Below are 10,684 nucleotides of genomic sequence, written 5' to 3' on the forward strand. Positions count from 1 at the left end.
TTTTTTTAAAATCACATTTCTTTTACAATCATGTTCTAAGAACAAAGAAAACTTAGGTTTTGAGCATTTGAAAGAAAAACTTGCTTTTACACATGAAACCCACAAAGTATCTGAGAAGTCTTCCCTGGTAGGGGTGAGTGCTCTAGGCCCTATAGGCGGGAGTAGCATTTTTTTTTTTTAATTTTTTTTTTCAACGTTTTTTATTTATTTTTGGGACAGAGAGAGACAGAGCATGAACGGGGGAGGGGCAGAGAGAGAGGGAGACACAGAATCGGAAACAGGCTCCAGGCTCCGAGCCATCAGCCCAGAGCCTGACGCGGGGCTCGAACTCACGGACCGCGAGATCGTGACCTGGCTGAAGTCGGACGCTTAACCGACTGCGCCACCCAGGCGCCCTGAGGCGGGAGTAGCATTTGAGGGATCTGGCATGTGGGTTCTCCTTCAGGCTCAGCCTGAACTTGCTGGGTTTGATGCTATTATTTGAAAATCGAACATAGAAAAATAAATTCATTAGCTTCAGCGCATACGAATGAATAAAAAGTTTACACATTTAAATAAAGACATTGGAACTATTTCTAACTACAGAGTAGCTGATCTCGAGCAGAGGACTTCAGCGACCCGCCACTTGACGCCTCTACTAAATGAAGTAATAGACATAGTGTGTTGTCAGTATCTGCTCGGATCCTGGTTATGGAATTGCGAGCTGCAAAGCCGGAGTTACCAAAGATGAATTTTAGGACCTCTGTCTCCATTTAAAATTTTTTTAATGCTCACATCCATCCCCATTACCGGGAGCCAAACCCAAATCTCCCGTGTGAAGAATCAAATCCACGGCGATAGATCACAGGGATGTACTCTCTCCTTTTTACAAACCAGAACCAAAATCAATTCTTGTCTGGCTGCTTCCGAAGCTCTGACTTTTAAATACCAAACGCTTTACTCTCTCTCTACCTCCACCTGCACGCCCCGCCTCACCCAGAACCCGCCAAATCCCATTAAGGCCCGCCCCCGCGAGCCACGCGCGGTCCCCACAGGCTCCGCGCGCATCCCTGTTCCCACACGCTGCTGTCTAGTACTCTCACCGGATTCCCTAAAGCCCCGCCCCTCTCGCCTCTGCTTCGGCGGTTTTCATCCCTTCAGAGCGGCCCCTCCCCACCTGGCTATTTGGTTGGCCCTCGCCCTTAGCGTACGTCATTCACCCGCGCCACCCGGAAGCCGCGGTTTATAGCAACTGTTCTTATTGCCGGCGGCTCTAAGGTGAGGGCCGCGTTTGGGTGTCCCTGGGTGGCAAGGTCCCAGAGTTGGGAGGGGCTGAAGGCAGAACCCCTGGCAGGAGTCGGACGAGCCCACTTCGGCTGTTGAGGGGGTGCAGATGTACCGTGCTTGAGGCCAAACTGAGTGATCAACGTGGTCTGCCCCCCCCCCTCACATTCCTCAGGAGCCCATCATGGCGACGCCCCCTAAACGGCGGGCGCTGGAATCCACAGGGGAGAAAGTGCTGCGCTATGAGGCCTTCATCTGCGACGTGCTGCAGCGGGACCTGCGGTGAGTGACAGTGTGGAGGGCCGGGCGTTTGGAACGTTCCACGTGGGGAGGCGGGGCGTTTGAAGTCAGGGCCTAGCCTTCTGATTGGTGGGGAAGACGTTCGGAGGTCGGCCCCGTGCGCCCATCGAGCGGGGAAGGAGGGGCGACGACATCCGGGGTGCGACTGGACTGGGATGTGGCGGTCTTAGCAGAGGGTGTGTCCGCGCATGTGCAGCCTCCCATCTCGGGCCGAGTTGGGCTCCAAACCGGTAGTTTTTGGGTTCAAATCCTTCGCTTGGCCTTTTCTCCATCCTGTGAAGACGGTGTACCCCGTCTCGCCTTTTTGTGCCTCAGTTTTCTTATCTGTGATATGGGAAAGTTGATGGGACCTTCCTCGGGGTTGTTTTGAGTTTTCATTGTGTTCATTCCTTGTAAAGAATTTAATATGGATACTACAGGCTCAATGAGCATGAAAAATTATTACTATCCTTACTAGTCTGAGTAGGAAATAGAGTATTCAGAAATAGGACCTTAAACATCCTAAAAGAGATGGAGGAATTTTCTAGAGAATGGGACATTCTGATTGGAAAGAGGCATTGGCAGTGTGATAACAATACTAAGAAATAGGGGCGCCTTGGTGGCTGGGTCCTTGAGCATCTGACTTCGGCTCAGGTCATGATCTCACAGTTTGTGAGTTCGAGGCCCACCTCAGGTTCTATGCTGACAACGCAGAGCCTGGATCCCACCTACCTACAGTTCTCTCTCTCTCTCTCTCTCTCTCTCTCTCTCTCTGTGCCCCTCCCCTGCTCATGTTCTCTCTCTCTCTCTCTCTCTCTCTCTCTCTCTCTCCCTCTCAAAACTAAAGTAAACATTAAAAATTTTTTTAATAATAATACTAATAAATATTAACTAATACATACATAGATCTTACTATTTGGCAGGCACTATTTTAAGTGCTCTTTTTATGTTATTTTTGAGAGAGAGTGTGCAAGCAGCAGAGGGGCAGAGTATCCCCAACAGGCTCCACGCTCAGTGGGCAGCCAACTTGGGGCCCAGTCTCACGACTGTGAGATCATGACCTGAGCCCAAATCAAGAGTCAGGTGCTTAACCCACTGAGCCACCCAGACACCCCTATAAGTACTTTATAGTAAACGCTCATGTAATTCTCTTTATGACTCTGAGGTAATAATTGTCATCCCTATTTTATAGGTAGGTAAATTGGGTCCTAAAGAGGTTACTTACTTGCCAAAGTCACACGACTAGTCAAAAAAGAGAGCCTAGATTCAAACCCAAGCAGTCTGACTCACAATCCAAACCTTCACTTCTGCACTAAAATGCTTCTTTAGGGCATGGTGACATGAGGGTCTCAGAGGGTCATACTGTGAGGTATTCTGAGAGGGCCAGGGCTTCCTGTTGGTCACCATTCTCCTCTTGTCCCATCAGAAAAGTCCTGGACCATCGTGACAAGGTATATGAGCAGCTGGCCAAATACCTTCAACTGAGAAATGTCATTGAGCGACTTCAGGTAAAGACACCAAGGTTTGGTACCATTTTGGTGTATGTGGACAAGGGAGGGGGATGGGAGGAGAGACCCCAGACCAAAACCTGTCAGCTGACCTAAAAGTTGACCACTGACCCCTACCTCTTTTTCCCTGGCCCCACAGGAAGCTAAGCCCTCGGAGTTATATATGCAGGTGGATTTGGGCTGTAACTTCTTCGTTGACACAGTTGTGTGAGTGTCTACCTGCCCCTATGAGCCCACAGGGTTCAGCTCCCCTCTTCATTCAACAGATATTTTTTTGACTATTTGCTATTTACCAGACACTGTGCTAAGTGCTGGGGATGTGACAGTAAATCAAATAGGACAAAATCCCTGCCCTCCCAGAGCTTCAATTTGGGGAAGGTGGGAGGAGGGGATTAAAAAAAAAAACCCTCTCTAATAAACTGTATAGTATGCAGTGATAAGGACATCCCGCTCTTCCTCTAACCATTGTTTCCTCAGCCCAGACACTTCACGAATCTATGTGGCCCTTGGATATGGTTTTTTCCTGGAGTTGACCCTGGCAGAAGCCCTCAAGTTCATTGATCGTAAGAGCAACCTCCTCACAGAGTAAGTCCATTCTATGAGGATAGTGTCTAAAATACCACCATTTGCAACACCCTTCTCCCTTTCCCCATGGCTGCCTGGGATGATACTTCAGGGCCCATCTCCCCTCCTCCTCAAGGCTAGGGCTGAGGACAGTGGAGATACAAAGCTGAGCCCCAAGTATAGTACATAGTAAGCACTCAATAAATGCTCTTTGTATTGTCCATCCACACAAACATTTATTGGCTATCTGCTGTATGCCAGGCTCCATACTTGGTGGCGGGGAGGCAGACAGAAGGGTTTTTTGAAGGCCTAATTTTGACCAGATCCAGGAGGTTTTGGCCTATAAATCAGTAACAGTAAAACAAACTATCTCTGACTTCACCTCCTCCTAAGTTGTCTGCTCATCCACTGTGCTCTCACCACACTGACCTTCCCAGGCTTCTTTAAACACCCTCAGAACAAGCCCACCTGACTGCAGTGACTGTGCTTTCTGCCTGTAACACTCTTTCCCCAGGTACACGCCTGGCTTCCTTTCCCCTAACTCAGTTTAAGTCTTTCTCAAATGTCACCTCCTCAATGAGGACTTCCGTAGCCTAACTGTCAAATCACGACCCCTGGCTCTCCTCATTCCCCTCCCTTGTTCTACTTATGACCTCTCAATGTTTACTGTGTAATTTTACTTCTTTCTAAAATTCATTGCCTTTGCCCATTAGGATGTAAGCTTAACAAAGGGAGATATTTTGTCCATACCCCCAAGTGACCAGAATAGTACATGGCATGAAGTAGGCATTCTGTGTCTGTCGAATGTTGGAGGGGCGCCTGCGTGGCTCAGTCGGTTGAGTGTCCGACTTCAGCTCAGGTCCTGATCTTGCAGTGAGTTCGAGCCCCGCGTTGGGCTCTGTGCTGACAGCTCAGAGCCTGGAGACTGCTTCAAATTCTGTGTCTCCCTCTTTCTCTGACCTTCCCCAGCTCGCACTCTTTCTCTCTCTCAAAAATAAACAAACTTTTTTTTTTTTTTTTTTAAAAAGGGTATGTTGGAAACAGATTGAAGTGGGGATTGAAGCAGATTTCTGGTGATGGCAGCAGGGAGGTAATGTGGGGAGAAAGTATGGGCTCCAATTGAGTTTAAGGCTTTGTGCAGGGAAGGGAAATTGGGAGTGTGGATGAGAGGTTTGAAATGTAGCTAAGGAAGGCCTCCCAGGGGCTATCTGGGGAAGAGCCTTCCTGGCAAGAGGACCACTGTGACAGCCATGTAGCAGAATTGCCAAGAGAGGGGACACTGAGCAATGCATTTAGATTAATATCATCTCACAAGAGTGAATACCACTCATCTAAAATTCCTTCTGGGTTATATTTATTCCTACATTCATTTCTTCCAGCATTGCCTCTCTTGTGGTTTTAGTGATTCTTCTCTTTTCAAACCTTTCCAGGGTTTCGGTGTTAGTAGACCCAAAAGAGCCTCAGACCTGCTGAGATTTCTTAATCTTAGTGATCAGACCAATTGGTGGAGGGGTCAAGGGGCTGCTTTCATGGGCCAACACAGTTCTGAACTACTGGTCATTTAGACCACATCCATTTGTTTTATTTATAACAAAGCTTTCCTTTGTATGTCACAGGATTCCTGAGCCTTCAGGTAGATTTTAATTTTTTTGAGACTTGCTGTCTTTCCCCCAAAATGTACCTGGGGCACCTGGGTGACTCATTTGGTTGAGTCCAGCTCTTGATTTCGGCTCAGGTCATGATCCCATGGTTTGTGGGACCGAGCCCTCCACTGTCAGCGCAGAGCCTGCTTGGGACTCCCCCCGCCCCCTTACCGCCCATCCCCTGCTCTTCCTCTCTTTTTCTCTCTCAAAAATAAATAAACATTTTTAAAAAATTTTTAATAAATATATTGTCAGTGCCTGGTTGGTTATTGTGATGAGAAATGTGATTGAATCATTTATTAGTTTATTGTAATTAGTAAGGCTTCTAGAAGTTTAATCTTTCTAGGAGATGAAAATTTGTGGGGTAGTTCACTCTCATTTTGAAAAGACTTTTTTACTTGCAACTCACTTTGAACTAACTTCCCCTCTCCACACCCCCTCTGTTTTTTTATGTAACCAAATGGCCTGTCAGTCCTTCCTATTCTTAGTATTATTTTGGGGGGAGTGGGAGGATCTTATCTTTGTGTATATTCTTCTTGATTACACAGAAAAGAATACACATCCACATCATAAAGAGACGTGTAACTATAGAAGAGACAGAGAATAGGGGTGCCCGGCTGGCTCAGTTAGTGGGGCATGCAACTCTTGATCTCAGGGTTGTGGGTTTGAGCCCCATATTGGGTATAGAGATTGCTTAAAAATAAAATCTTTTGGGGCGCCTGGGTGGCTCAGTCGGTTGAGCGGCTGACTTCGGCTCAGGTCATGATCTCGCGGTCAGTGAGTTCAAGCCCCGCGTCGGGCTCTGTGCTGACAGCTCAGAGCCTGGAGCCTATTTCAGATTCTGTGTCTCCCTCTCTTTGACCCTCCCCCGTTCATGCTCTGTCTCTCTCTGTCTCAAAAATAAACATTAAAAAAAATTTTTTTTTAAATAAAATAAAAATATAAATAAAATCTTTAAAAAAAAAAAAAAGAATTTGGGGCGGGCACCTGGGTGGCTCAGTCGGTTAAATGTCTGACTCTTGGTTTTGACTCAGGTCATGATCTCATTCATAGTTCATGGGTTCAAGCCCTGTGTTGGGCTCCACGTTGACAGTGTGTAACCTGCTCGGGATTCCCTCTTTCTCCCTCTCTCTCTGCCCCTCCTCTACTCACTCAGTCTCAAACTTTAAAAATAAATAAATAATTAATTAATTAATTTAAAAAGGAGAGACAGAATAACTATTTTACCATTAACACTGCCTTACATATTTAAATCAGTAGCAAAAAAATAAACATCTTCCATTTGTGTTACAACTAGCATTTGGTAGACTTTGTATTTTTCTCCTTTTTAAAAAATGTTGCAACTCATAGTCTTTCATAGACTAAGCTTGTACCATTAACTAATTTTGTTATTTTCATTGATGTTCAAATTGCCCTTAGAATCTGATCAGGTTCACTGCTCTGTTCTTTGAGTACCACCCCAGATATTTTTTTTAATATGTTTTTTGTGAGTTTATTTTAGTTTTTTTTATTTTTTAAATTTTAATTATTTATTTATTTATTTAGTTATTTATTTATTTATTTAGAGAGACAGAGACAGAGAGCATGAGCAGGGGAAGAACAGAAAGAGGGAGAATCCCAAACAGGCTGTCAGCACAAAGACCAACATAGGGCTCAAACTCACAAAACCATGAGATCATGACCTGAGCCAAAATCGAGAGCTGGATGCTTAACTGACTGAGTCACCCAGGGGCCCCTACCCCAGATATTCTTGAAAGCATTCTTGCTCTCTGACAACAATACCAGGCTTCATTTATTTCTTGTCTTTTTTTGTGTTTTTTTTTAAATAGTGCCAGGAGTCAGGGAGAGGGTCAGAGGGAGAGAGAGAGAGAGGGAGAATCTTAAGCAGGCTCCACACTGAGCACAAAGCCCAACGCAGGGTCTGATCCTGCGACCCTTGGATCATGACCTGAGCAGAAATCAAGAGTCAGACACTGAACCGACTAAACTACCCAGGCACCCCTATTTCTTGTCTTTAAACATAGACTCAACCATCTTCTGAGGACTTCAGGTTCCTTTGAACAGAGTAGTTAATTATTTATTCAACGTACATTGGGTGACTACTATGTGCCATGCACTGTTCGGTTCCTAGGGATACAGCAGGGCACAAAGCAGACCAATCTGTTCTCTGCCCTTACACAGCTTATCTAGTCAGGGGAGCCAGATAATAAAAAATAAGTAAATGATACAGTATGTCACACAGGTTGACTATGCTACAGAGAAAAGCATGGAATGGAGAGAAGAAACACTGGGAAAACTTTTTTTTGTAACTTTGTATGGTAACAGGTTAGGGTTAGTATTATTGTGGTGATCATTTCACAATGTGTATAAATATTGACTCATTGTTGTACCCCTGAAACTCTGTTCTGTACCAATTATACTTTAATAGTGAAAGGAAAAGACACATTGCCTGGGATGGAGCGATTGTAATTTTAAATAGAATGCCTGATAGGATGTGGGGTATAAGAGTTTTGGGCTGAATAACTGGAAGGATGCAGTTGCCATTATCTGAGAGGGAGAAGATAGAGAAGGGGAAGATTTGGATGGGGAAGATCAGGAGTTCAGTCTAGGACCTGTTAAGCATGGGGTGCTTGTTTAACATTGGAAGTTTTTGAAGATGTGGTTAAAACCCCCAAGGCTGGAGTTCAGGAGAGGGGTCTGGACTGAAAATATAAATTTGGGAGACATTGATATACAAATGGGTTTACAATACTGTTTTTTTTCCAATTCAACATTCTATGTTGTTATACTTTTCTTACTGTATTTAATTTGCCTAAAATTGACTTCTGTGATAGCTCAGCACAATAAAATCCATATTTCTCCTTATCACAGTATCAAGACCCTGCGTGATCTAGCCCCTTCCTACTTCTTGGACCTTATCTTGGACTTTCTGTCCACCATTCACTTAATTCCTAACACTCTGACTTCCTGAACAGCTCTTCCAAAAGCTCTTTCCTGCCTCTTGGCCTTTTGGGGGGAAAAGACCCTCTTACTGTTTAACTCTTACTCATTCTTCATTCTTCAAAAGGGCCTTCCTTGACCTTTGGTATCAGTTAGGATTCTTTTGAGTGAGACTTATCCCAGTTGGCTTCTAAGATATAAGGAATTGAGGGGCACCTGGGTGGCTCAGTCAGTTGAACGTCAGACTTCGGCTCAGGTCATGATCTCGCTGTGAGTTCAAGCCCTGCGGCGGGCTCTGTGCTGACAGCTCGGAACCTGGAGCCTGCTTTGGATTCTGTGTCTCCCTCTCTCTCTGCCCCTCCCCTGCTCATGCTCTCTCTGTCTGTCTCTCTCTCTGTCAAAAATAAACAAACATTAAGATATAAGGAATTGACTGGTTTATGTAACTCCGTAGTCAAGAGCCAGAGTGGTTTCAGACAACTCCAGCTTCCCAGTTAGGCCCAGTTAAGCTTCCAGGCTTAGGCTTTGGCATCTTCTTTGAGTCCTCTTACACCTGATATCCAACCTTTGCTAAATCCTGTTGACCCTACCTTCCAAGTATGTTCCAAATCCAGTCACTTCTCATCACTTAAGCTGCTGCCACTGCGGTCTGAGTCTCCATCTCTCACCTGGACTATTACAGTAGCCTTCTCACTGGACTTCCTGCTCCCACACTAGCTTTCCTTATCCCCAGTCCTCCACAAAGCGGCCAGGTGAATCCTCTTAAACCCTAGTCGGTTCACATTCCTTCTCTGATCACAAGCCTCCCTTGGCTCCCATCTCACTTAGAGTAAAAGTCAGAGTCCTTACCATGGCCTGGTGGGTTTTACACGATTGTGGCTTACTTCTCTGACCTCCCCTCCTACAGTCCCCCTTCGCTTATTCTTCTCCAGCCACACTGGCCTCGTTGCTGTCCTTCAGACATGCCAGGTACACTCACACCTTTGCATGTGTTGGCCCTTGTGTCCAGAACATTCATCTTCCATAGATCCACGTGGTCCACTTTAAGTCTTTAGTCAAATGTTTCTCAGTACAGTCATTTGTAAGTACTCTAATTAGAATTGTAGCCCCACTCCCACACTCCTTATCGTCTCTTATCATTTGACTTTTTCATTTTACTTATAGCCATCCGACACACTCTGTATGTCATTCCACCATTTGTCCCTCTTAATGAGAACTCAAGCTCCATAAGGCTGAGATTTGTGTTTGTTGCGTTTGTTGTTCTCTCCCCAGTCCCTAAAAGTGCCTGGCATAGAGTAGGGGATTCAATAAATGTCTCTGAATCAGTGCAGTCCAGGTGGTGGCAGGGTATCTCCACATAGGAGCAGGTGAGGCAGTAGGTTCCACCTGCCACATGGAAGTCATCCAGGACACAGGTAGTTCTTGAAGTGATGAGGAAGCAGCATCCTCATGAGCCTAAGTGGGGCCCACTTCGCCCTTTCTTATTTCTTTTCTCCAGGCTCAGCGACAGCCTCACCAAGGACTCCATGAATATCAAGGCCCATATCCACATGTTGCTAGAGGTGAGAGCAGCTCACCCCACTCCCAGACTCTGTCTCCGAATGTGTTCAGGGTGGTGACCTGAGGAAGGGAGAGAGCCAGGGACGAGAAAGACCATCTTTCTCTCTAAGCTGGAGCCAAGCTGGAGCCAGGCTGGCTCTGAGGGAGGGGAGGTCAGAGCAAGCCTGGGATGGTGCCTGGACCCAGTCTCTGTTCAATCTCTTCTGTCCTCTTTTTTCAGGGGCTTAGAGAGCTGCAAGGCCTGCAGAATTTCCCGGAGACACCTCACCATTGACTTCTTCCCTGCCTCCCCAGACATTAAAGAGCCTGAATGCCTTTGAGTCACATGGCCCTTCTTTCCCCACCTCAACCCCTGCTGTTTGCTCAAGTGCCCTGTTTCTAAAGCACAAAGTTATCAGGAGGCCCAGAGATCCAGTCTCCGTGTGAAACCTTTAAAGCACCCCTGAAGTCCCGCCTCTAGCCTGTTGCCTAGCAGCATTTGCCACTTGACTTTCTGCTCTGCCCTATCTTCTGTCGCCTTGGCAACCTGGGCCCCCCACCTGGCTCTTCTTTCTGTTTCTTTTCCTGGACATAACTCTTTGAATTATCATAGAGAATGGGCCCGTTCAAGGTGGAGGTTTGTTCCCAAGACACTCATTCCTGGCCCTAAGTTTTGCCCCTCTCCCACACCCTAATCATTACTGGGGTACCTTAGATTACACCCACGCCCGTCTCGGCTAAACCTTGGCCTCACCCCGCTTCTAAATAGTTCCAGTTCCACCAATGGGCACAAAGCCGAATCCCTCCCTCCCTGGTCCGGCCCCTATTCTAGGTTGAGTCCAGCTTCCGCCAATCAATGCAGAGCCAGGTTCTGCCCGTTTATAACTGGCTGCTGCTCGACGCTACCCTCGTAGGCATTTAGTTTCCACCACTCAACGTCCCTTTGCG

General features: G+C 46.3%; 1 protein-coding gene across 2 annotated transcripts; it reads left to right on the plus strand.

Annotated features, from left to right (window-relative positions):
• The first annotated feature begins 1,132 nt into the window (after nucleotides 1–1,132).
• Nucleotides 1,133–10,078, plus strand: UXT (ubiquitously expressed prefoldin like chaperone). 2 transcript variants are annotated; one of them, XM_019417611.2, is made up of 7 exons: nucleotides 1,135–1,257; nucleotides 1,439–1,545; nucleotides 2,969–3,050; nucleotides 3,190–3,257; nucleotides 3,528–3,635; nucleotides 9,696–9,759; nucleotides 9,978–10,077. In XM_019417611.2, exons 2-7 carry the CDS (start codon nucleotides 1,448–1,450, stop codon nucleotides 10,029–10,031), a joined length of 474 nt encoding a protein of 157 aa, XP_019273156.1. In that variant the 5' UTR covers nucleotides 1,135–1,257; nucleotides 1,439–1,447; the 3' UTR covers nucleotides 10,032–10,077. The 2 variants fall into 2 exon arrangements, with proteins under 2 accessions (XP_019273157.1, XP_019273156.1); XM_019417612.2 differs by lacking the exon at nucleotides 9,696–9,759 and having other exon boundaries at nucleotides 1,133–1,257; nucleotides 9,978–10,078.
• Nucleotides 10,079–10,684: the final 606 nt, after the last annotated feature.

This window comes from Panthera pardus, unplaced genomic scaffold (assembly GCF_024362965.1).
Source record: "Panthera pardus isolate Hobbes unplaced genomic scaffold, ASM2436296v1 HiC_scaffold_27, whole genome shotgun sequence".
Classification (NCBI taxonomy): domain Eukaryota; kingdom Metazoa; phylum Chordata; class Mammalia; order Carnivora; family Felidae; genus Panthera; species Panthera pardus.